This window comes from Tursiops truncatus, chromosome 20 (genome assembly GCF_011762595.2).
Source record: "Tursiops truncatus isolate mTurTru1 chromosome 20, mTurTru1.mat.Y, whole genome shotgun sequence".
Classification (NCBI taxonomy): domain Eukaryota; kingdom Metazoa; phylum Chordata; class Mammalia; order Artiodactyla; family Delphinidae; genus Tursiops; species Tursiops truncatus.
This window is the reverse complement of record NC_047053.1, coordinates 15,737,175-15,762,800: the sequence shown is the minus strand read 5'-3', so window position 1 is coordinate 15,762,800 and position 25,626 is coordinate 15,737,175. Positions and strand designations below refer to the sequence as shown.

The 25,626-nt window shown below is 47.9% G+C and overlaps 2 protein-coding genes across 8 annotated transcripts; both read right to left on the bottom strand.

Moving 5' to 3' along the window:
- Positions 1-1,096: 1,096 nt before the first annotated feature.
- ALDOC (aldolase, fructose-bisphosphate C) lies at positions 1,097-4,756 on the bottom strand. 4 transcript variants are annotated; one of them, XM_019927044.3, is made up of 10 exons: positions 4,618-4,729; positions 3,860-3,945; positions 3,411-3,532; positions 3,113-3,324; positions 2,945-2,999; positions 2,690-2,850; positions 2,485-2,568; positions 2,067-2,241; positions 1,727-1,926; positions 1,097-1,597 (listed from the first exon to the last, which is right to left on the bottom strand). In XM_019927044.3, the coding sequence occupies exons 3-10, from the start codon at positions 3,520-3,522 to the stop codon at positions 1,502-1,504; spliced, it is 1,095 nt and encodes a 364-aa protein (XP_019782603.1). In that variant the 5' UTR covers positions 3,523-3,532; positions 3,860-3,945; positions 4,618-4,729; the 3' UTR covers positions 1,097-1,501. The 4 variants fall into 4 exon arrangements, with proteins under 4 accessions (XP_019782603.1, XP_019782602.1, XP_004314068.1 ...); XM_019927043.3 differs by lacking the exon at positions 3,860-3,945 and adding an exon at positions 3,966-4,019 and having other exon boundaries at positions 4,618-4,637; XM_004314020.3 differs by lacking the exon at positions 3,860-3,945 and having other exon boundaries at positions 4,618-4,756.
- A 597-nt stretch (positions 4,757-5,353) lies between these two features.
- SPAG5 (sperm associated antigen 5) lies at positions 5,354-24,604 on the bottom strand. Of its 4 annotated transcripts, none has more exons than XM_004314019.4 (24): positions 24,455-24,604; positions 24,070-24,195; positions 19,248-20,338; positions 18,984-19,158; positions 13,683-13,757; positions 13,342-13,434; positions 13,112-13,246; positions 12,780-12,899; positions 12,565-12,657; positions 12,349-12,462; positions 11,910-12,003; positions 11,603-11,750; positions 11,421-11,523; positions 11,100-11,233; positions 10,753-10,891; positions 7,798-7,909; positions 7,544-7,630; positions 7,162-7,282; positions 6,934-7,045; positions 6,472-6,552; positions 6,155-6,310; positions 6,000-6,074; positions 5,789-5,869; positions 5,354-5,550 (listed from the first exon to the last, which is right to left on the bottom strand). In XM_004314019.4, the coding sequence occupies exons 1-24, from the start codon at positions 24,503-24,505 to the stop codon at positions 5,479-5,481; spliced, it is 3,588 nt and encodes a 1,195-aa protein (XP_004314067.2). In that variant the 5' UTR covers positions 24,506-24,604; the 3' UTR covers positions 5,354-5,478. The 4 variants fall into 4 exon arrangements, with proteins under 4 accessions (XP_004314067.2, XP_019782596.1, XP_019782597.1 ...); XM_019927037.3 differs by having other exon boundaries at positions 13,342-13,431; XM_019927038.3 differs by lacking the exons at positions 5,354-5,550; positions 5,789-5,869; positions 6,000-6,074 and having other exon boundaries at positions 6,172-6,310; positions 6,483-6,552.
- Between the last annotated feature and the right edge of the window lie 1,022 nt (positions 24,605-25,626).

Sequence of the window (25,626 nt, the reverse complement as noted above, 5' to 3'; positions counted from 1 at the left end):
TTAACCTCTCTGTGCTTGTTTCCTCATATTAAAATAGGGATAGCAGGGAATTCCCTGGCGGTCCAATGGTTAGGACTCTGCAGGCAGCGTGGGTTCGATTCGGGGAACTAAGATCCCGCATGCCCCGTGACGTGGCCAAGAAAGATAAAATTGTTTTAATAAATAAATAGGGATAGCAATAGTATCTACTTTATGTACAATTGTTGTAGTAAATGAGTTAACAACTGTAAAGTGACTAGAATAGGGCCTGGCAGGAGACTGCTATGTAAGTTTGAGCTATTTTTATTAATACAAGATCAGGCCACAATCGGCCTACACTCCCATATTGCAATAATTAGCTGGGCGGAGCATTGGTTGTGCACTTCACACAGAGCATGGCCTCCCCAGTTCACACAGAACACACAGCAGGTTCTCTCATCTTTTCATCTGCTCAGATAGACCCAGGTGCTCCACCTACAGCCCCACGTCCAAGCTAAGTGGTCAAAGTTCATTATGAGACTTCACCAGGTCTGCTCTTGCCCAGACCCTTAAATTGGCTCCCTCTGTGCCCCTATGTATCCCAACTGGGCGTGAGCAACAGCTCTCGGCAACCTGCTAGATAACCTGCTGTGTCGGGCATCGCTGAGCCCTGGGGATTTTCCCTGTTGGGCAACCCAGGTGCTCCTTCTGCAGTGGCTCCCCCTGGTGAAATGTGTCAAGCCTCATTAGGGCTTAACACAGCTGAGAGGTGAGAGACTCCTCCCATCGCCTCTTATCCCAGTTTGGGGCCATGTGCAAAAGCTGCGTTCAGAAGTAGCTTGAGTCCTGCCTCACTCCATCCTTCTGCACCTGCTGCCAAGTGCCTCTGAAGTGGCAGTTCCCGAAAGACTCACAGCCCTCCACACTGCCACGCTCCAGCCTCGGACATCAACAGCAAGAGGCTGAGCTGAGAATGGTGACTGGGTGTGCCCCTCCCCACCCAAACTTAAAGCCCAGTAAAACTCAAAACCCACCCTCTCCACCTCCACAGTCGGAGAGGGCTCAGAGACAGTAGTCAGCAGAGATCAGAAACTGGGAGGTGGGAATTGGATGTGTAAAGAAGACAGACAAAGTAGCATGCTTTGCTACCATTTATTTGCTATGTGGTATGTACCCAAAGCATGAGTCAGCTCTGGTGCCCTACCCTCTGATCCCAGGAGAGAGGGCGGGCAAGGAGAGCCCAAGGAGAAGCAACCCCATCATGGGGAAATTGTGGGGGCTGGCAGAGGCACGGGGGAGACCCAGGCATCCTGCTCTGACTTCTAGCAAGTTCTCCTGCCCTCAGTCATGAGGGGCTCCCTATCCTCCCATCCAATGGTCCCAGGTGCAACAATCGGAGAGGGGAGGGGAGGAGAAAAAAGGAAGATGACTCAGTGCTGGGTGGAGGCATCTCCACTCTTCATGGCTACTTGGCCCTGGCCGTAACTACAGGCAAAATTGGGTGCAGGTGGCCGGGCCGAGGGCTGTGGTATGGAGTGGGTACTCAGTAGGCGTGGTTGGCAACGTAGAGGGATTGTGCTGCCGCTCCACCATCTTCTCCGCTGCCTTCATACTTGCCCTGGGCCGCAAGGCCATTCACCTGCAAAAGGAAGGGGGTAAGTAGGCTGACCCAGTCCACAGGTGCTGAACCTTCCCAGACTACAGCCTTTGGGTGCTGACCCTGCCTGGCTACACACCACCTCCCCACCCACCACCTCTAGCTCCCAACCTCGGCCCGCTTGATGAACTCCTCAGTGGCGGCTCCAGCATTATCCCGTTGCCCTCGCCAGGTGTTGAGTGCAGAGGCCTGCAGGGCACGCCCATAGGAGAAGGTGAGGGCCCAGGGCCGGGGAAGGGGGCATTGGTTGATAGCATTGAGGTTGAGAGATGCCTCCTCTTCACTCTGACCCCCAGACAGAAAGGTCACTCCTAGGGTGGAGAAGAGAAGACAAACTGATTGATCACTCCTTATTTTTCCAGGGTAAGGAACCCCTGGAGGCCACAAGAACGGGGGAAGAACGTGAGAATGGGTCTTAGGGAAAGGAACAGGTTTGGAAGCGGGGTGGTACCTGGGACAGCTGGGGGCACAGTGCGACGCAGGGCAGTGACAGTTGCCATGGCGATCTCCTCTGGGCTATACTTAATGGGACAGGCATGGCCAGGGGTCACCATGTTGGGCTTGAGCAGGGTCCCCTCCAGGTACACATGATGGTCACTCAGGGCCTTGTACACCGCAGCCAGGACCTGGGGATCAGAGGAGGTTTACTAAGGTTCTGGGCCCCTGCCACTCACTACATTATGTTCCCTGTCTAGGGCTGGGTGGGCATGACTGTGAGGGTGGGTATAGGTCAGACTCACAGGTACATTCTGGGATCAAGTAAAAGAGTGCTTGAGGAAGGTGCCTGCACCTGAGCCAGGGACTGTGGGGAACAGGCTCCCTGTCAGGCTTTCTCTGTGGTATATGTCTGTGCCCAGGTGTGGACTCACCTTCTCTGTAACATACTGGCAACGTTTGAGGTCATGGTCTCCATCAGGCAGGATCTCAGGTTCCACAATAGGCACAATCCCATTCTGCAGGTAAGAGCAGAGTATCTTGGGATGGGCAGTAGGTAAGATGGAAGAAAGCCATGTAACCCTCTCACCCCCAGGCACAGAGCACCCATCTGACCCCCTGTCACACACACAGGCACACCTGCTGGCAGATGCTGGCATAGCGGGCCAGCACGTTGGCATTCTCCAGAATGGCAAGTGCTGAGGGCGTGCGTTCACTGATTTTCAGCACGCAGCGCCACTTGGCGAAGTCAGCGCCATCCTTCTTGTACTGGGCACAGCGTTCCGAGAGACCATCCAGCCCTGCAGGCATAGTGCCGGCCTCATTACTCTGCTCCTCTTTGCCAGCAGCAACCACCCAACAACCCTGTGGTCTTGAAGCCCACCCCTCCTGTACCTTGAGTGGTGGTTTCTCCATCAGTCCCGGCTAGAGGCACTACACCCTTGTCAACCTGAAGGGGAAACACAGGCACAGAACTGAACCCAGGCAGGATTCCGCTTGCCACCCCTCACACCCACACACCTATTTCCACGCTCAGCCCCCATCCAGGGCCAGTGGCTGCACCTTGATGCCCACGACAATGCCCTTATCCTGGATGGTACGGACGAAGAGGACACCATTATCATCTTTCTGGTAGAGTGTCTCATGGAAGAATATGACACCTCCGATGCACTTCTTCACACGGTCATCGGCACTGAACAGCACCTGACGGTACAACCGGCGGTTCTCCTCTGTGTTCTCCACCCCAATTTGGCTCAGCCGCTTGGCCATGCTGCCTGGGGGCAAACGAAGTAGCGTGGGAAGGTCATCCCCAGGGCTCCCTGGATACTTCTTCCCCACCTGACCACAGGCCCCCACCTACCTACAGACTCATCTGCGGCCAGAATGCCTTTGCCTGGGGCCACAATCCGGAGGGCAATGTCGGACAACTCCTTTTTCTGCTCAGCAGAAAGGGCTGGGTACGAGTGGGGCATGGTGACAGTTCTGTGGAATGGAGACAAGGTATAAAAGCTGGACCCCACCCACTACCTCCTCTGCTTCCTCTCCTGTCCATATGGAGAGGAATGGCCTTTTCCTTCCACCCCAACAAGGAGGGCCTGGGAACAGGGCAGCAGCAGTCCTTGGCATGGGTCCTGGGCATTAAAATGGCACCAATCCCTCTGACAGCCAGCAGGCTCAGGGCCCCAATTCCCACATCTCCTTTTGTCCCTGTTGGGCACCCTTCCCAGCCCCAGGGTGGGGGTGGGGAGGTGAGCAGCCCCAAAGCTGTAGGTCTTCTTATGAAACTACTGCCCAAATAAAGATGCCAACCCTTTTTTCACTGAATTTGGCCCCTTCTTCAGGTGGGCGTAAGCACTGGCCTTTCCACCTTCCCTCTTCTCATCCTCAGCAGGGCCCTGAGGGAAAATGCACTTACTTCAGAGGCTTCAGAATGAGGCAAAATTACCCATCACCCCTCTTCCCTCAGCTTCTGGAGGAAAAGAGTGGGGGTAGGGAGGAGGAGTGGCACAAAACACGGCCACAGGCTTCCATAACCTCTCCTCCATTCCCTGAACCTAACTGCCTAGGCAGTCAGGAGAATGGGAGCAGAGGATCAGGGTTGAAAGGAATGAGGAGAGAGCCTGAGAGGAGAGAGAGGGAGACATGCAGGAGCAGCAGGGAGGAGACTTGTGGGGAGATGATGGTGAGACAGGTTAACTAGTCAGGTGGAAGGACCTAGACCGGGGGGACCATGAAGGGAGGAGAACTGGAGAGGGAACTCAGCCTAGGAGAGGCAGCAGGCTGAGATTAAAATGGTCTGGGTGAGAGAGGCTAACCCCAAGGAAAAATCCAGTAGGCAGCGGATTTAGGATTGGAAAAGCTGCATAAGAGCTTAAGAGGAAGGAGTGGTGTGGGAGAAGCTGAGCAGTGGTGTGGGGTTTCCAGTGGACAGAAAGGAGAGAGAATGTAAGGAGAGAGCTGAGAAGGCACATCCAGGGGCCCCAGGAGCAGGGTAAGGAAGGCAGAAAGAAGAGTCAGGGAGAGGAAGCGGAGATGCTGAGCAACTCCCGCTTCGTCCCGGGCCTCACCTGTGCGCGGCGAGTTAGCTGCGGCAGCCACAGGAGCAGCTCGGGTTCAGGTCCGCACCAGCTGTGGCTCCAAGCCCGGCTCCTGTAAATGAGGCTGTGGCGACTGCAGAGCTACGTGACTCCCCCGGAGGGCGGGGCCAGCACCTCCCCGCCCTGGCCACGCCCTCTCCCAGGACTGGAGTCAGCGGCGAGGCCACGCCCACAGAGGCGGGGCGACGAGGTGGAGTGACTACTCTGCTGGGATCTCCGAGGTGGTTGCGCACTGTCCCCCTCCCACCTTGCGGGCCAGCCACCAAGGCCCCATGGGCAGGAAATGGCCTCGCCTCATTTCTGCCACAATTGCCTTTACCATGTGCAGAGCACTGTGATGGCTGTTGGGGACGAAGCCTGGTCTGGTGAAGGAGGGTCACCTAAACAATCACAACGGTTGGGTTAGATGGGACACAGGCACCAACAGTGTGGGAGTCCAGGGCAGAGAGTAAGGAACTGAGTTTCTCTGTCCTCACCCCCTTATTCACCAGGGCTACAGGCAGTGAGCCAGGGAACAAGCAGTCCAGTTACCAGAGTATCTGGGGAAGAAAAGGCATCGGGGTGGTGGGGGGAGACTGGCTTTGGCTCTGGATGCAGTGGGAGGGGTGTGTGGAGGATGCCCAGGCAAGAGGGCCAAGCTGCCTCTCCCCTGACCTCATCCACCCACCTCCTACCCAAGAAATAAGATTCAGTGAGCCTGAAGAAATACATTAAATATACTTTATTTAAATAGCATTAAACAGAGCTGGCTCTAAGCCAATTGGTCCTGGTGTTGGGGTAAGGGAGTACTGCAGGTAAAAAGGGGTGAAACAGAGTCCAGCTTTCAGTTTCTTAGCTCAGAAATTCCAGCAATCCCTGTAGCTCCTTGCAACCCCTCACGACCTCTGGGATGGACAGCAGAGTCTGGCAAGAGATACAGAAAAGGCAGCTCAGGGTCACAGGCCAAAGGCCCAAGGCTCCCAGCCCCAAGAAGCACCCACTGAGTTAGAGGGGCGAAAATGGAAGCCACAGAGAAGGCTGCAATAGTGAGTCAGGCCCAGCTCTCAGCAAAGGCTGGGAACCACAACTATACTCATCAGTACCCCCTGGGCCAGGCCTTATACCAAGTGCCTTAGTTGCATCCACTCCCTCCCTCCTTTACCTCATAAATATGCTGAACAATGTCATCTAGTTTCTTTAACTCCTTGTCAGAGCGCCGCAGATTCTCTTCCAGGATGTTTCTCTAAAAAGCAAATAGGATGCATAAGCTCTATGCTTAAAAGAACAACATAGCTTGTGGGGAAAGATAAATATGGCAGGGCACTTGCTAGTGGTGACAGGAAATAGCCCTAGAATGACATGGAAATTCTTACGTGGCTCTGGAACTTGACCATGAGTTTTGCCTTCTCATTTTTCATCTCCAGGAACATCACCCTCAGCTTGTCCACCTACAGATATGTTCAGATCAGTAGGGGCACAGCCTAGGGTTCCCACCAGTTGCCCAGCTCTTCTGTTAACTCTGAGTCACCTCCTGGGAGAGCCACACTTTCTCCTGGATCCAGTTAGTGGCCATGGGCTGACTGTCGGGGTTCAGCTGGCCTGCCAGGGTCTCTTGGAGCACCTTAGTCTCTGTCTCCGCACGACGAAGTGAACGGGTGAGCTGGGTCACCTCCTCTCTAAGCCTCTGGGGATGAGAATGGAGAGGTATCTAGTAGCCCTCAAAGGTCCTCTCTATCCTTCTCCCATGTGGTGAGCAAGGGTAGACCAGGGGACCCAATTCCCACATTTGGGACCCTGGCTACCAGTGACATAGAAGGCAGAGGCTGGGCATCATGATGAACGTACTATGAGCTCACCACTCTTGTCTATCTGCTCTAGGATCTTCTCATTCTGCTGCTGTACCACTTCCTGGAGCTCCTTTTCATTCTGTGAGGAAAAGGGAGGTAAGAAGGCAGTGGGAGAGCTGGCTTCTTTGCAGCCCTTGCCAGGAGATAGGATTTTGTGCCGGACCATGCTCAGCCCAGGTGATACCAATTGGTAACACTCCAATTCTTCCTCTAGGGCTACGTCAGGCCAGGCACATTTCCCTGTTGAGAGAGCTCTCCTGGAGTTCTAGGTCAGCCTGGAAGATGGGTCAGTCTATAGCTGGTTCCCAAACATGTGAATTGTCTGACCCCAGGAAGGGCAAAACTAGGGCAATGGTTGGAAAATCTCCACCACCCAGATTCCTGGAGAGACAACAGCTCCCAGTGGGCCCTCACAGTTGCCCCAGTTCTTCATCGCTTCACTTCCAGGCCCCTCCTCCACCTTGTAGCGCAAGCACAAGGCCTGGTTCAGCTTCTCTATGTCCGCTTCCTTTGCCTTCTGGGCTTCCTGATGCTGTTCTTCCTGGGCCTGCAGCTGAGCCTGCAGATCACATCTAGGGGAGGGAAGAATTCAGCATTATTCCGGTCCCCCCAGGGGCTGCCTGGGCCCTTAACATAAGGGGCTGCTCACCTGACCTGCCCCCTCTCACCAAGACTGCACTCCACTCACATCTTTCGCTGCAGAGTCCTGACAGCCTCTTCTTTAGACTCCTGCAGCAGGGAACACAGGCTCTGAAGCTCCAGAGTCATAGTACTCATTTCTGCCAGGCTATTCTCGATGCCTGGGGTTTCTGAAAGACAAAGTACTAGATAGAGGTAGAGCCCTTTAGCTCTGGAAGGAAGGAGTGTGTAGCTATCACTTCCACAACTCTTATCCATGTTCCCCACCCACAGGATCTGAATGTCTGGAACACTACCGATCCCAAAAGGCAGAAATGAAATGAGCCCAAGTAAAATTGAGGTTTTTAGAGCAAAGCACTTCTCACTGCTTTAGTCTTTATCATCACTACCAGATCTAGAAATGAGGCAGGATCCCTGGAGCCCATCCTAACCTGTAGGCTGATGGGAAACCGTTGATGCTACTCTGGTGAAAGCACTCTTGTCACTTCCAAGCAAGGGCACAGGAGCTGATTCTGGCTCTAAAACAAAATGCAACCATGGTAGAGGGCCCCTCGGGTGACCCAGTCAAGGGTCGGCCATCACGGGAGCCAGGGAGAGACAGGGTCTGTTGGCGGCATCTTCAACAGCTGAAGATATCAGGAGCAGCGCCACAACTTTCCCACCCCTGAATTCCAGGGCCTTTAACCTTCATCTGCCACTGCTGTCAGGGTGCTTCTCAAAAAGGTGCTGTCACTGGGCAGAGGGTGTTCCTGGGAAGGAGCACAGGCTGTGCTTATCGGGAGGGTCTCTGGTTCAGCCTAAGGGCAAAGGAAAAAAAAAAAACGTCAGCTGCTTTTCAGGGATAGTGGGTTCCCTGAACTTCCAGGTATTCACCGGCCATCTCCTCGGGATGCTGTTCTATATGTCACCTCTGTTCTCTATCTTCAACTTCTCCATTAGCTCCTTTCCCTGAACTTAATTCTCTCTCACTAGAACAACAATTAAAAAAAAAACAAAAACCCTTCTTCTTACCTTAAGTATGCTTTTAGCTACTGCCTTTTCTTTTCCCTTCCATTAAAAAAAAAAAAAAAAAAGAAAAGAAAAGCCTACATTTCTTGCCTAAAATTCTCACCATGTATGGACTCCCTAGCCCACTACACTCAGGCTTCTGCCCGACCATTCCACAAAAATTCTCATTATTTGGTACAGCAATGGCATCGGACACCTTTCAGGTCTTATTTTACCTGACCTACGTGATAACCAAGGACCATGTTCTTTTAGAAACTTCATTTTCTTCACTTGTGTGACATGACTCTCTCTCCTTCACAGGTAGGACTCATAACTTTCTGGCTATCTCTTCTCTCTATCCACAGGTCTTTCTTTAACTGTGGGCTCCTTTTGGTTCATCCTTGACCCTCTTTACATTCCCCAGGTGGCCTCACCTCAGGAGCTCCACAAAAACATCCACTTCTACATGGATGACCCTTCAATCTGTCTCTCTCAACTGGACCTTCTCCCAATCTCCAGGCCCAAAGGCTCAACTACCTGTGAAAAATCTACCAGATTGCTCCACAGTTCATCTGAAATTTAGTGTGTATAAAGCTGAGCTAACCATTTTTCCTGTCCCACCCCACCAAAAATCTATTCCTCCATCTGTATTTAAGATCCTAGAGCAGGGGAGCAGCAAATTACAGCCTGTGGTTCAAATGTGGCCTGCCACCTGTTTTTGTAAATAAAGTTTTATTGGAACACTGCCACATCCATTTATTTATATACTTTCTATGCCTGCTGTTGAGCTACAAAGGCAGAGTTGAGTAGTTGAGACAAAGACCATGTGGCTTGCAAAGCCGAAAATATTTATCATATTGCACGTTACAGGAAAAGTCTGCCAATCCCAGTTCTAGAGTGTCACCATCTTTCCAGCAATCTAGAGATCATCATTCATTCTTCCACCACACTCCTATATCAAACTGGTCACCACGTTCTGTTACTTTTTTTTTTTAGATTTTTTTGATGTGGACCAGTTTTAAAGTCTTTTTTACTGAATTTGTTACAATATTGCTTCTGTTTTATGTTTTGGTTTTTTGGCCGCGAGGCATGTGGGATCTTAGCTCCCCAACCAGGGATCAAACCCGCACCGCCTGCATTAGAAGGAGAAGTCTTAATCACTGGACCGCCAGGGAAGTCCCCATTTTGTTACTTTTACTTCCTAAATATGTATTCAATTCATCCAATTCATCCCCTCCTCCATATCCCTTTAGTTCAAACCTTCAAAAATCTGGCCTCCTGCCTAGCTCGCCAGCCTTTTCTGCTTATCATCCTTGCCCCACATAGCTCCTATAATCCAATCATAAAGAGCTACCTCCCAGTTCCCAAACTCACCACATTCCACATGAGCAGGGCCTTGGCCTTGTTCACCTGTAGTCCCAGCACCTAACCCAGGTCTTGTCACAAGGTAGACACTACAAAAAGTACCCATAGTGCCTCTATGACTTTCATACTATTCCCTCTGCCTGGTGGGCCTTCCTATATACCCAACCCTGCCCTACAAACTTCTAACCTCAAGACTCTGACCAAGAGTCACCTGCTCTGAGAAGACATCTTAACTCTCAAAGATAAAACTGATGCTCCTTTCTCTGTGGTCATCCAAGCAACCCTCAGTGGCCATCCAGGCAACCTCTATCATAATCACAAGCCAAGATGACAAGTTTACATCTGTCTGTCTTCCCTGCAAGACTGGATTCCTGTGCTTGGCACACACTGGGGAATGGGGTGAGATCATAAGCAATTCGATTTCAGGATTCTGGCTGTGTCTTTAACTGTTGAATAAGCTAACTAACGCTGCATTCTAAAAAATATCCATTTATTGTTCAGTGTGCACTGTGGGGAAGCCAAAGAAGCAAGGCTAAATTTCTGCTTTCTTTAAATACAGTCTAGTTGAAGAGACCAAACATCCAAGGAAAATTAATACAAGTGCAAAAGGAGAGTAAGTTCATGAGGAATGTAGCAGGAGATCACTGAGTCCACTGATGTTTGGAAACATTTCAAAGAAGAAGGTGAACCAGGGAGGATTTTAATAGGAAGGAAAAGGTATTTCCAGTTTGAAGATAGAAGAGAACAGACGTGGTAACAGCACACATCTGGGTGCAAATGGGGATGAGACGTGTGTGTAGTACGTAGGCAGTCTATGGGAGTAAACGGTTCATAACAGGGAGGTAGGAGACAGAAGAAGAAAAGTTTGAGTGACAGCTTGAAGACATCCTGTAGGCAACTGAAAATCACTGAAGGTCACAAAGATGGGACGAGAGTAGAATTTTAGGAAGACCATTCTATACAATAAGGATACAAGTGGAAAAACTTTCAGTAAACTAGGATTAGAGGGGAACTTCCTCAACTGGATAAAGAATATCTACAAAAAGCCTACAGTTAACATCATACTTAAAGGTGAGAAACTCAAAGCTTTCCCTTTAAGATCAGGTACGAGGCAAGGATGTCCCCTCTCACCATTCCTTTTCAACACTATAGGGGAAGTTCTAGCTAACACAGTAAGACAAGAAAAGGAAATAAAAGGTATACAGTTCGGAAAGGAAGAAATAAAACCGTCTTTATTCGAAGATATTGATACAATTGTAAGGGAAGAGAAGGAAACCTCGGACCCTACCTTCTCCTTCAGTTTTGTCTGTAGGAAGAGGGTCAGGCTCCGGAGTTGCTCAGTCAGCACCCTTAGCTCTTGGGAATACTGGCGTGTCTTCTCCAGGTCTTGCTGCTGTTTCTCTGCCATGGTGCTGGCCAGTTTAGCCCTGAAATAAGGAAGGAACAGAGAAGACAGCCAAACACCAGGTGACCTTCCCTGAACACTTCTCCAAATCCCCACACAGAACTGCGTTCAAAGAGGGGAAACAAGAGGCTCTCAGACCCTGTCACAATTCCCTTCTTGGAGACTTTAGCTTCTAGAAGCAGTCCTGAGATAAACACTAACAGGGAAGCACAGAAAGGTAGAGGTCTTACTTCAGGTTCTCCATGGTGTCCTTCAGGTCCTCACACTGCAGGCTGCGCTCCCGGAGTATTTCCAGGGTGGTTTTCAACTGACACTCAACCTGGCCCAGCTCCAGGTGAGCAACCTGATTCTCTTGTTCTGCAAACTGGGGAGACAGGAGCAGGAAGGAAGGCAAGGAGAAAGGAAGGGAGGGGGAAAATGCATCTAAGTGGGAAATTTTAGAGTCCTGGGAACAGAGGCTTTTTCCAGTCCAGAGTCTCAAACCTCACCTCAATACCATCAGGGAAGAGTCACACTCCTGCAGCTCCCCTGCCCCAAGCCATCTTCCTTACCTCCAGGGTCTCCTTTAGGTCCTGCACCTCCTTGGCCAGGACCGCCTGTTGTTGCTGCAGCTCTGCCTGCATATGTTTTAATGCCATCTCTTCCTTTTGCCATCTGCCAGAGACCTTACGTTAGATCCCATTGGTCCCACATCCTGGATGCCTACTGCCACAATAACCTGAGAGGAACTCACTGAGCAGCCTTCTCCTCACTGCTCTGGGTAAGCTGGCAGAGCAACTGATCCTTCATGGCCAGGTCCTGGGTACAACTGGCATGCTGACTCTGTAGCTCTTTTAGCTGACTCTCCATGCTGGCCAGAATCTGCAGCTGAGCCCGGAGATCTAGACCAAAATTATCCTAATGACACCATGTGGTCACCAGGCCCAAACGTCCCCACACTTCTGCTCTAAGACAAGTGCCCTAGAGCACTTTCTTACGCTACTGCCACACCCCAAGCCTCAGCAGGGTACAACTGCTTGTACGCATGCACACACGCACACCTGTTGCCAGACGACTGTTTTCCAACTCCAGTTGTTCTAGTTGGCTTTTGCAGTCCTCTAACTGGGAAGAGACTTGTTCCAGCTCCCTGGAAACCTAGGAGAAAAAGACAGTTTTCTTCCCACAGCTCCCCCTGAATCAAGAGTCCCAAGACTTAGTCCAGTTTCTCTTTCTGGACAGGACAATAAACCACATTGTTCCTGGGCAAAAACACTGCAGCAAATGAGTCTGATCCTCAGGAAAAAGTAGAAACAGGAGGAAAGTTGCTGAAGAAGGTGCTGAAGGCCATCTTATAGCAAAGGGACTGGCTGGTCTCCAAACCCACAGATGGAAAGAAGAGAGGTCCCAGGGAAGAGGCTAATGACACCACTCATCAGAAAGGCCTTCTGTAGAGAAGAAGGAGGAAATGAGGCCTAAGCAGTCCCCACTCCTGGTTTGTACCTGCTGCTTTTCCTCAATTGCAGCATCACGTTCCTGCAGGGTCTGCCGGCTCTTGGCTGTAAACTTCTCTGTGAGTTGCTGAAACCGGCTCAGCAGAGCTGTCCATGTTACATACTACCAGGGGAAGCAAGCAGGTCAGAAGAGCACCCTTGAGACAAGACTCCTAACAGGGCTGGCTGTGAGCAAAGGAGCAGTATAATGGCCCCAAATACTCACATCCAGTTGCATGGATATCCAGTCCTGCTGCAAGGCTGAAGTAAGACTTGCTGTCTGCTGAGCCAACCCTTCTTGCTCAGTATGAAGCCCGACCTACATGAGAAGGATTGTCAATGGAGGGAGCACTTTCCCTGTGGATACAGGGAAGTAAGGGTACATGACCATCCTCCCAGTGTGTCAGTATGGATCCCAGGAAAGAATATGCCTTCAATTACCAGTTGGGTCTGGGTTTCCTTCAAAAGGCCTCTGAATTCCCCCATGGATGCCAGGTCCTGTTCCAGCTGGCTGATGCGCTGGCTGGCGTGTGCACAGAAAACCTCTAGCACTGTCTCTGCCTGTTTAGAGAAGAGGTTGAGAGGACATTGCGGGCAGAGGAAGGATACAGCACAAAAAGCCATAACTATCCATCACACCAGCAGTTTAGTTCATTATTCCCCAGGGCAAGCAGTTCTCAGGCCACCCATCTGTGTCTCAAGTCAATTTATGTTCCTGCAGGAACCTTAGGAAGAGACCTCCTACATCCAGGAACAAAAGCCTGACACCTTACCGCATCTTTGCCTCTGAGGGCCATTTCCTCTCTGTGCTTTGCCTCCTCCCTTTCTGCTTTGAGGCTCTGGAGCCTTGCCCTCAGTTTCTTCAACACATCAAAACAGCGGGACACCAAGGTTTCTGTACGCCAAGACTATAAGATAAGAATCATATACTGTGTCTGGTTTCTTTATTTGGCTGAATTTCAATCCCACCAAAGGCCTCTGCCTCCATCTGCATGCTGCTTACCTCCTGACTCAAAGCAGTTTTATCTTCATCTAAGTGCAGCAGAGATAGTTGAAGCAAGGATATCAGCTCTTTAGAGACCAGCGCCCATGACTGCTGTAGAGGGAGAGATGGTTAGGCTAGATCAAATAAAGTCATTAAGCAGGAAGTAAGCTGGGACACTGAGGAGGAAGCCACCAACCCCAATTTCACGCTCCCAATAAGGAAGAGATGTTCTTAACAAAAGGAAACCTCCCTTCACTACCATGGCTGAGTACCATCCATCATCTGCTAACTGCTCAGGAGTCGCCATTCTTGATCTTCACAGGAGACCCAGCAACGGTGTAAGGTCAATCAACACTTACCATGACATTCCTGGCCTGCCGCAGAGCCTGTCCAATCTCCTGGCTCTCCTGAAGATGCTGAGGTTTCTTACTCATCTAGTTGGAGAAACAGAGTTGCCCCTCTTGCATAGGCAACATGCACCACCAGCAGCTCTTTCCCCCTCCCACCGAGATACAGGAACCTTTCCCATTAAAATCAGGAGCAAGGCTCACAGCCTGATGAAGCCAAGTCAGAAAAAATCCAGAGGTAGGCAGAAAAATTACTTTTTAAAATAACTTTTTTTTCTGATTATGTGTTTACTGTAAAATTTTGGAAATAGGAAAGTGAATAAAATGGAAAAAGAATCATTATCAATTTCACCCCTAGAGCAGTGATTCTCAACCAACAGTACAGCACCCACCCCAAGAGATTTCAATATACCTCCACACCAGATTTCCTTGCTATAGAGATTTGCTGTAACTGATGAGTATGTTACCTCCCTCAGGTGTCAGGGGGAGAAAAAAGTAGTAGACTACTGATTTACAAAGAAATAACTATATTTAGGGCTTCCCTGGTGGCGCAGTGGTTGGGAGTCCGCCTGCCGATGCAGGGGACGTGGGTTTGTGCCCCGGTCTGGGAAGATCCCACGTGCCGCTGGGCGGCTGGGCTTGTGGGCCATGGCCGCTGGGCCTGCATGTCTGGAGCCTGTGCTCCGCGGTGGGCGAGGCCACAAGAGTGAGAGGCCCGCGTACCGAAAAAAAAAAAAAAAAAAAGAAAGAACTATATTTAATAAATTCTAAGATGATTGCCTTTTTACAATTGTTTTCTATTTTGGCGCACTGCGCAGCATGTGGGATCTTTGTTCCCCAACCAGGGATCAAACCCGTGCCCCCTGCATTGGAAGCACAGAGTTTGAGCCACTGAACTACCAAGGAGGTCCCTGTCTTTTTACATTTTAACACCACTGACATTGGTATGCATTCAATATTGATAGTATCTTAGATTTGATGAAAGACAGTAATGCTTAAGAAAAACCACAATTGTGATTATAATATATAAATAAATGTGGGGCCCTGCTTTTCTTACTTAATTTTATTATACTCATGTTATTTAGCCCTGAGTTTACATTTAGTCTCCTCACTGAGAGCCTGAGACTGGGATGTGTGCTTTAGGGAGACCTATCAAAGTGGAGCATCACTCATTTTTAACCTCTGCTGATATTTTACCTCACCTCAAAGCCTCTTAGAGGTTATATGAACTCTGAACTCCTTTTTTTCTTTTTTCTTCTTTTTATTTATTTATTTATGTATGTATGTTGATCTCTAGGTATCTTTTTTTGGCTAGGCCATGGGGCTTGTGGGGTCTTATTTATTTATTTATTTTTGGCTACGGTTTGGTCTTCGTTGCTGTGTGTGAGCTTTCTTTAGTTGCAGCAAGTGGGAGCTACTCTTCGTCGTGGTGCACAGGCTTCTCATTGCAGTAGAGCACTGGCTCTAGGTGCGTGGGCTTCAGTAGTTGTGGCTCGCAGGCTCTAGAGCGCAGGCTCAGTACTTGTGGCGCACAGGTTTGGCTGCTCCACGGCATGTGGGATCTTCCCAGACCAGGGATCGAACGCATGCTCCCTGCATTGGCAGGCGGATTCTGAATTCCTTTCTTTAAAAACCATGAACATTAAACTTATTAAACTATTAAAAACTCTTGGCAGTCCAGTGGTTAGGACTCTACACTTCCACTGCAGGGGGCATGGGTTTGATCCCTGGTGGGGGAACTAAGATCCTGCATGCCACACTGCATGGCTGGAAAAAAAAAAAAAACTCTTCATAAATATACTTTTAAATAACTAGGATATCCCATCTTATGGATGTACCATTATTTTTCATTTTTTTTAAGTTATCATCTTTATGCAGAATTTTTTTTTCCCCTTAGGATTTAACCCTAGAAGTGGGGTTACTGGATCAAAAAGTTTGAACTGCTTTGAGCAGTTGAAATTGCCTTCAAAAATGGCTGAACCCGTTTAAAGGCATAATGTTCAAACAAGAGAAAAAAATTTTAAATGTAATATTAAATATAACTGTTTTAAAGCATAAAAAAAAAAAGATTGAACCAATTTATGCCCTACTGACGACAGGACAATGCTTACCACTATTATCTATTTTATTCTTTGCTCTTTTGTCAGAAGAAAATAGCATCTCATGTTGCAATTTGCATTTCTCTGATTACCAGTAATGGTAACCTTCTCAAATATTTATTTACTACTCATTTTAATTTTCTTAATCTCTAATGGTCTGTTCATTATCTTGGGGCAGACGAAAATCTTAGTGTGCTATGTGGAGTAGATAAGTATGATTTCAAAGGCAGCAGAGCCGTAGAGAAACTTTGAAGTTCTGAGAGAAAAGTGGGGAACCTTCATTACTGCTGCAAGGCAGCCATCGTCTAGGAAAAAGCCTAGTGCTGGAGCAGCAGTGCTGAGTCACGATGCTGCAGCAGCCTGGATATAAGGACGCAGAACTCTTGGAGTTCATCGCTCCCCTCCCCAGCAAAGCAGACATTGTTCCCGACTGCATCATGCAGTAAGGCACAGAGTTACCCCTGGAGCCCTGGAACAGGGCACACATACTGCTCAGGGGTGGCCAGTCAGGCAGGTGATGAGATTAGCGTGAATGAGGCAGCCAAGCGGCAAGGACATGGCACTGTGATGGGGAATGGCTGAAGGCACTGTCATTTCCTCTCTTTGGTTCTGCTCCAGTGGTCTCTAAAAGGATTTGGCAAGCTTCAAGGAAAGAGGGTACAAGGCCAACTCAGGAATGGGGAACAAGGTCAAGGACAAGAGGAAAGGATACAAAAATAAGAAAATACAGGAATGATGAGCCTATGGCTTCCAGGATTTTGACAAAAAGTAAAGTCATTATTTTGAGGATATTTTCAACTCAAAGGAGGTCTTTGGAGTTTTAGAGACCATCGTGGTTTTTTTTGGCCACGCTGCGCGGCTTCTGGGATCTTAGTTCCCCGACCAGGGATTGAACCCCGGCTCTCAGCAGTGAGAGCGCGGAGTCCCAACCACTGGACCACCAGGGAATTCCCGAGACCATCTCTTCTTAGCAGCAGCCACCTATTACCTCAACAGGCACAACACTAAGGACCTCAATTCCTTCCCTGACACATTCCCTTACTTCCTCGGCCTGTGCTCTCACAGCAAGACTCCTCTAGAACAATGGTCTTTAAACTGTTTTCCTCTCATATCTCCTACAGTAATTTTGAAAGCTGGAGTACCCTTACGTTTAAATCGTTACAAAGGCTGTAATTTCCACGACCTTATAAACATTGACAGTTTGAAATAAAACTGTTACATCAGTCTTAAATATACCCAATGGTATAAATGTTACATACACCATAATGATTTTTTTAACGTCTTTATTGGAGTATAATTGCTTTACAATGGTGTGTTTGTTTCTGCTTTATAAACCATAATGATTTAATACCTATTTGATACCTTTAGAAAATACACAAAGGGGACTTCCCTGGTGGCACAGTGGTTAAGAATCCACCTGCCAATGCAGGGGACATGGGTTCGAGCCCTGGTCCGGGAAGATCCCACATGCTGCGGAGCAACTAAGCCCATGTGCCACAGCTACTGAGCGTGTGCTCTACAGCCCGCGAGCCACAACTACTGAGCCCACGTGCCACAACTACTGAAGCCCACACGCCTAGAGCCCGTGCTCCACAACAAGAGAAGCGCACCGCAACGAAGAGTAGCCCCCACTCACTGGAACTAGAGAAAGCCCGTTGCACAGCAACGAAGACCCAACGCAGCCAAAAATAAATTAATTAATTAATTTTTAAAAAATACACGAAGTTCTTCTTTAACAGAAATTTTATATCATCCCTTTTTCTCCTTGAACCTCTACTTTTACTCCTCTCAGAATTTTATCCTAATAAAACATACTTTTACACTTTAAACTCTATTAGTATCTCTGCAACGACAACAAAAGTTCATCTAAATTTAAATAAATTTAAAAAAATTTTTAATTCCTCTGACCATAAGATTTTAAATTTATTTATTTATTTTTGGTTGCATTGGGTCTTTGTTGCTGTGCGCGGACTTTCTCTAGTTGTGGCAAATGGGAGCTACTCTTCGTCGCGGTGCACAGGCTCCTCACTGCAGTGGCTTCTCTTGTTGCAGAGCACGGGCTCTAGGCGTGCGGGCTTCAGTAGTTGTGGCTCGTGGGCTCTAGAGCACAGACTCAGTAGTTGTGACACACGGGCTTAGTTGCTCCATGGCATGTGGGATCTCTCCAGACCAGGGATCGAACCCGTGTCCCCTGCATTGGCAGGTGGATTCTTAACCACTGCGCCACCAGGGAAGTCCCACATAAGATTTTAAGTGAGAAAACTCTCTTTTGGATGGAGAAATATTTTCATCAGTTGTATACTAATCACTGTAATAATATAATTTTTAATTAAAATCATAAACATATCCAGTAAAATTTTACTGGAGATCCATCTACTAATGAAATAGATGGAGCATCCCTCCCCTTATTAGTTCACGTGTCTGTGATTACTATAATTCCTACAATAAGATGTAGTTCAGCAAGAATTTTATGCCTATTTTCCATTCTTACAGATACAAGATTTATGTGAGGGAATTCCATGGTGGTCGTGTGGTTAGGGCTCCATGCTCTCACTGACAAAGGCCTGGGTTCGATCCCTGGTTGGGGAAATGAAATCCCACAAGTCATGTGGTGCAGCCAAAAAAAAAAGATTTCTGTGAGAAAATTTCTTCACATAAATAATGGGAATAAGTAGGAATGAAAGAAGGGAAGAAGGGCATGTCACCCAATTCTAGGAGCTCCTTTGGAGATACACGCCAAAAATCTCACAGTGAACTTCCATCCACTGACATAACTGGAGTCTTCCTTCAATTTTGTTGAAAGCACACAAAAATGACATGTTACATAATCATTGCAGTCATTTGCCTTCTCAGCACGTACACAAATATTTTTTATTTGTCCTTTGAATGCTGCCTCTTGACAATGTAAGATTCAGGACAGGTAGTAAATATGCTCTTCTTTATAGTAAAGTTAGTAAATTGGGCAAGGGTAACTGAGAATGGGGAAGTAGGAAAGAAAACAAATTAGTAAAGAGTGCATTTGGAAGATGAAGATCTAGAAACCGATTCCTTTAAAACTTTCCTTGCTTGCATTCCCTTGGAAGGTCTTGATGTACCCCAGGGGTATAGTGAGTACCAACAGCTCTAAGGGATTTTCCAGATCCTCAGCTTTTATACATATTCTAAGGAAGAGGGCCCACTGGGATCCTCCACACTTTGGGAAGAACCTTCTTACCCCATTGGAAAAGGTGTCAGTCTGTGTGCTGCTGTCCTGAACTTCTGGGTGAGGGCCAGTCAGCTGGCTCTTCCAGTCCTGCAGCTGGCGGGAGAGTACCTCCAGAATGACAAGAGAGTTCAGCAGGTTATCTTCCAGGTCATGTCGAGATAAGGCAGTCAGATCTGGAGGACGGCTGCAGTAGGAAGAGAAGAACATGAGGAGAAGAGAGGGAAAGGGATGGGAGTGGCAGGTCCAGGAGCACAAAGATACAGGGATACTTACCCCCATAGAAGGTGCTCTGTCTCAGAAGTACTGTCCTTGGTGCCCACCAGGCCTATTTGGGATGTGTTTGTACTCCTTTCCTGCTGTGCTGGGGGAGTAAACCAAGTCCCCACCGAGCAAGTAGAGAAAGGGGTAGTGCCAATCGCAGCATCTCGAAACACAGAGGGAAGAGATAAGCTCTGGCGGAGATTTTCCAGCATGACGGAGGTATTTACACCTTTTTCCAACCAGGCCAGGGGAGACATCCAAGGCCCCATATCAGAGACGGGAATGCTCCCAGCATCTTCTACTGCTGGCCCTGGAGCTGCCTGGGATTCCATTTCTCCTGGATTTGGGGTCAGGTCTGTGGATGGGATATCGTCCATATTTGAGACAAGTGCTTGATCTCCCAATTCAGCCTCCTCAGGGAATGTGGGAAACCTCATTTCTCTCTCCTCTGTACTTCTGTGCTCTAAAATTTCCTCCCCTGGGTCCACAAGGCTGACAGGGAAGTCTGCTGCTAAGACAGTTGAAGGGGAAAGCCAGAGCGGGGAGGAAGGCAACAAGGCATTACTTTCAGAAGGGACTAGGTCCTTAGGCACAGCCTCAGTCCTACTGTCCTTCAGGCTTTCCCTGGAGCAGTGTAGCTGTTGCTCAGAACAGGAATTTTGTGGGTACTCCAACAGATGGGATGGAGGATTCTGAAATGTAGGTTTCTCAGGCATAGCAGGAACAATTTCTGAAAAGTTGTCTTCCATGCAGGGGGCCACCCCCTTTCTCTGCAGATCTCCTGTCCTCAAAGGCTCATCTAGAGAGAAGCTGTGTGTCTCTGCCATGGTATCTAGATGGGCCTCGACTGTAATGTTTTGCTGCTGCCCCCCTGGAGAAGGCACAAGGACCATGGTTTTAACCACATTGTTGCCCAGGGGGTCTACTGCTTCCTCAGATGTTCTGGGAGTAGAATTGGTTTGGGGAATCAGATTTAGGGGCTGCTCATCTGATTCATGTTGACAAGCTTCTAGACATGTTGAGGGATGGCTGAACTGTTCTGAAGGGGAGTCTGTCTTCTTAGCATTGACAAGATCCAGTGGAGATGAGTTGTTGCTGCCTTCCTGCCAAAGGAAACAAAAGTAGTTGACTAATACTGTCAGTTCTGGTTCCCAATATACAGTTATGGGTGCAGGATACTGTCTGAACTCAAAAAAGGAAAGAGTTCTCATTACCTTTACTTAGGTAAGACCTTGGCTAAGCCTTGCTACTTACTACAGAGACCCAGTAGAAAAGCTGGGAAGCCATTCTGGGTCCTTCCAAGTGAACCAGGTTACAGTATAAACAAGGCTAAGATAATCTATCCATGTCATGGGAAGATGGTAGCTTGAAAGTGACCCCACTCTTCTCCAATCCTAACTCCAACCCACTTCTAGGGTAGGAGGGATCCCTGGCTCAAGTTCTACAGTTGGTATAAGATTTTAGTCCTTTTGGAACAGATGAGAAATTGGGGACTAGAGTGAGAGAGCACTTGGCCCACAGAGATCCATGTACCGTAGGAAGAAAGGGCAACATCAACCTGTGCCAGTGACCTAGTCTCCTTGACCGCAAGAACTGAGGGTATCCTGAACACATGGGTTGAAGCCATTCAATCCTTGGGATTTGAAGAGCTCTAGCCTTTGTAGCAAAGGAGAATGAAGAGCAGAAAGACTCTTCCTGGTGCCTTGAAAAGGGAGTGACAACCTCCCAATTGCTGGTTCATAGGGATGGAGACCACTGCACTTTCTACCACTTGCAGGGCTGCTGGTCCTGAGACTCAATGAACAAAAAAAGGACAATATGAATGTACTTATGTGGATCCAGTAGCCAGAGAAAGGACAAATCCTAAGACAGTTAGGAAAGGTAGGTCCTACCAAAATACAGCTGACGGAAGAAACAGAAAACAATTTGCACCAAAAAATATATGCATACATAAGAAGATCTGAGTACAACTCACACACACAAAGACTTTCTGGAAATAATAAATATTACTTCTAAACAAAAAATTTTAGTAATATGCATTGAAAGAGGATGATCAGAGTTAAGACAAGAATTACTGGCCTGGACAATCAAGTGGAAGACATATCTTAAAGACAAAAATACAAAGAAAGGTAAATCTGAGGGAAAAGCTAAGAGAACTGGAAGATAAAGCCAGCAAACCTAACATGTGAATAAAAGAAGTTCAAGGAGAAAAGAGAACACGTACAGGTGGGGCACTGATTAACAAGTATTAGAAGAAAATTTCTCTAAGGTAAAGAAAGATCTGAGTTTGCACATTAAAATGGCTCACCAAGTTCCAAGCAGGACTGACAAAAAATGATAAAATTTCTGAACTACCAGAACAACAAAACTATTTTAGAAGCTTTAGATTATAAAGACCAATTATTTACAAAAAAAAAAGAAAAAGAATTAGACTTACATGAAATTTCTCATTTACAGCAGTGGATGAAATTTTAAAACATAAAGTTGAGCTAAAACTTCTGACATTCTAGCAATGTCCTTGGGTATAGGTTACAATGATGTGTGCTTTATACAAATTTGTTAGGCTCAATGTTTTATGTACTTTCATGTATTTTATTTCAAATTTTCAAGTTTTCTTTCAAAGTGCTAAAGGAGGGACTTCCCTGGTGGCACAGTGGTTAAGAATCCGCCTGCCAATACAAGGCACATGGGTTCGATCCCTGAGCCAGGAAGATCCCACGTGCCACGGAGCAACTAAGCCCGTGTGCCACAACTACTCAGCCTGCGCTCTAGAGCCCACGAGCCACAACTACTGAGCCTGCGCGCCACAACTACTGAAGCCCGTGTGCCTAGAGCCCACGCTCCGCAACGAGAAGCCACCGCAATGAGAAGCCTGCACACCACAACCAAGAGTAGCCCCCGCTCGTCGCAACTAGAGAAAGCCGGCACGCAGCAATGAAGACCCACAGCAGCCAAAATTAATTAATTAATTAATTAATTAATTAAAAAATAAAACCTCCCAGAAAACAAAAGTCCAGGACCAGATTATTTCACAGGTTGAATTTACCAAAATTCAAAGAAGATTTAATACCTATTTGTCTCAAGCTCTTCCAAAAAATTAAAGAAAGAGAAGGAAATACTTCCTAACTCATTTTACAAGGCGAAAATTATGTTGATACCAAAACCAGACAAGGACAACACAGAACTCAACAGATCTGGCAGACTAAAAAAAGTGCAAGGACAGAGTAATTAACTATCTGTTGTTGGATATAATAGAATGTGACATCCTTTGAATAGTAAATATGCTTTTTTTCATATGTTCATGGAACACTCAGAAAAATTCATCCTATACTTGGCTACAAAGACAACAGATTACAGTCTGATCATAATGCAAGAAAATAAATTTAAAAGGTGACACAAAATGGCTTTTAAGCACTTGGAAATTAAGAACCCCTCCTAGATAACCCCTGGATTAAAGGTAAAAATCAAAAGAAAATTACAAACTAGCTAAAAAGCATGACAAATGATGACTATTTATAATATACACATAGAAAATGATGAAAGAGTTAACCACCCAATAGAAAAGTGAGCAAATAATATAAATAAGCATTACACAAAAGAGCAAACCCAAATAACCAATTCACATGTAAGAGATACACTCACTAGTAGTCAGGAAAATGCAAATTTAAGTAACAATAAGATACCACATCAGACTGGCTAAAATTTTAAAGATCTCTAACAACTACTACAAGAGGTGATGTGGGGAAATGGATATCGTCATACAATGCTGGAGAGAATATGAATTGTAATAGCTTCTTAGATAGCAATCTGACAAAATTTAAAATTAAAAATATCTTTCCTTCAAACCAATAATCCTACTCCTGAAAATGTATCTCATTGAAATAAAGGTATCAGTACAAAGATATTTACATTAGCATTGTTTGCATTAGCAAAAAAAAGCGGAAAGATAAATGACCATTTATGACTAAATTATGATTGACGCATACCACAGTATCTTATGAATTAGCGCTACACTAGTTGACATGGAGGGATTTAAACCACATTGTTAAATGAGAAAAGCAACAGGCAGAGAAATGTATACAGTCAATCCTCATTATTTGAACTGAAAAGCATTTTCTACCATAGCTATGTCTCTCAAGACCTTTCACAAAAGTACAGCTCAGTGAGGGCAGTTCTACAAGGAGCTAGTTTAAACTCCGGTGGTTCAGGGGTGTAACTTGATCCCAGGGGAGTTTTGACTACCTCTGGGAATGGATGGACATTGCCTCATTCTTAAAACTGACTGACTTCTCCATAAGTGAGTCCCTATTAAGAGGGACACCACTCGGGGCTTCCTTGGTGGCGCAGTGGTTGAGAGTCCGCCTGCCGATGCAGGGGACGCGGGTTCGTGCCCCGGTCTGGGAAGATCCCACATGCCGCGGAGTGGCTAGGCCCGTGAGCCATGGCTGCTGAGCCTGCGCGTCCGGAGCCTGTGCTCCGCAACGGGACAGGCCACAGCAGTGATGAGGCCCGCGTACCACAAAAAAAAAAAAAAAAAAAAAAAGGGAGACCACTAACCAAAGTGATAGTTATTTCTGAGACGTTTGGTAAAGACTGAACGGGGGAGGTGGTGATAAAAAAAACTAACAGCTAAATAGAGGTGCGGGTTCTCAATGGACTTCCTTTAGCGACCCTAGGGTACCTCTCTGTTGGCCTCAATAGCTGTAAATGGATGTCACCGAAGAAGGAAACTTCATTATCGTTATTAATTACGTTCCAACCCTGGCCCTCTGTTCCTCTGAGCTCTCCGCCTCGGCAAAGAGCCCAGTCGAGAGGCTGGCCAGGCGAATCTCACCTGCAGCCCTAGCTTGCACAGTGATGAGGTGGACGAGTAGGCTATCGGGGGCCCTGTTCCCGAGTTGGTGAGGGCACCAGGCTTCAGGATAAGTTCTCGGAGAGGCGTTCTCATAGCTGCTTTTCCCTAAAACAGAAGAGAGAATGTGAGAAAGCCTGGGCTCTGCCAGCCTGACCTAAGAAGCTCCCCTCCCTCCCTAAGAAGCTCACGAGCAATAACAAGAGTAGGCTCCAACCCCAGTCCTCTGAACATCAGGACCAGCATTAGACTCCACATGCACCCGTCCCCAGGCTCGACCCTGCTTTCCACGACGCCCGGCACTGCCAGCGACCCCGACCCAAAACCCCGGCCCAGCTCTCTCTCTCCATGAGGCCCTCCCGCTCACCGGTTGGGGCGAAGGCGACACGCTAAGATTCAGTTTTTTCACCCGCCACATCTTCAAAACAACACAGGGTGATCACCTCCTAGACGCAAGAGGCGACGCCATGCTCACCCGCCGTCTTTATTTGAACCTGCTCCGCGCTTCCCGATTGGCTGCGAAGTCTCAGTGCGTCAGGTGGGCGCGTCCGCTCCGGGCTCGAGCCCGGCGGGCTGGGGCGGGGCCTGTATTGGACCCGCCCCGCCCGGTCCCCTGTGCGCGCGCGCTCTGCGAACCGACCCCCAACCCACCGGGACGTGCTCCAGCCCGAAAGTCAGCCTTTCGGCCTCACCTCCGAGAGGGTGACCGGGAAGTTGGACAGTTGAGGAGTCCATCCCTCCTGCTTCGAGTAAGCCAGTCTCACACCCTGTCGGAAAAGCTGTCCCCGTGGCCTGGCCTTAGGAAGTTTCTCCTCGGGTTTCCCTCAGCTTTCTCAGCCTTGACCGGCAGGAGCCGGTCGGGGGTATAGAAGGGAAGGTGAGTGGAGCGTTTTTTACGTAGGCTGCTCGGTCCGCGCATAGGTCCTGCGTCCGTGATGGCCTGAGACGTGGTTCTCAGCCTGCGCTGTCATTTAGCCTCTTCAGAATTTCTGGGCTTTTCTTGGGACTTAACTCAGGGTCCGCAACAAGTTTACTGGAACGATAATAGCTCACAAGTATTGAACATTTATTAGGCACCTGGCACTCTTCCAAATGCCTTTTATATCTTAACTCCTTTAATCCCCAAAAGGGCATATGAAGTAGGCACCGTAAATATCCCCGTTTTACAGACGTAGTAACCGAGTCACAGATAATGTCTTTTGCCTAATGCCCACAGGTAGTAAAATGGCAGAGTCAAGATTGCCACCCATACTACCGACTACTGCATTCTCCTCTCGCTTGAAACCCGTCTGTGTGGGAAATTAGCTACTGGAGGTGGGATTGATTTTTGGAAACAGCCTAAAGTTAAGTATTCAGAGTTACAGGGTTTTTTTTAATATAATTTTTTTAAACGTTATTAATTTATTTTATTTTTGGCTGCCTTGGGTCTCTTGCTGCGTGCGGGCTTTTCTCTAGTTGAGGTGAGCGGGGGCTACTCTTCGTTGCGGCTCACGGGCTTCTTATTGGGTGGCCTCTCGTTGCAGAGCACGGGCTCTAGGT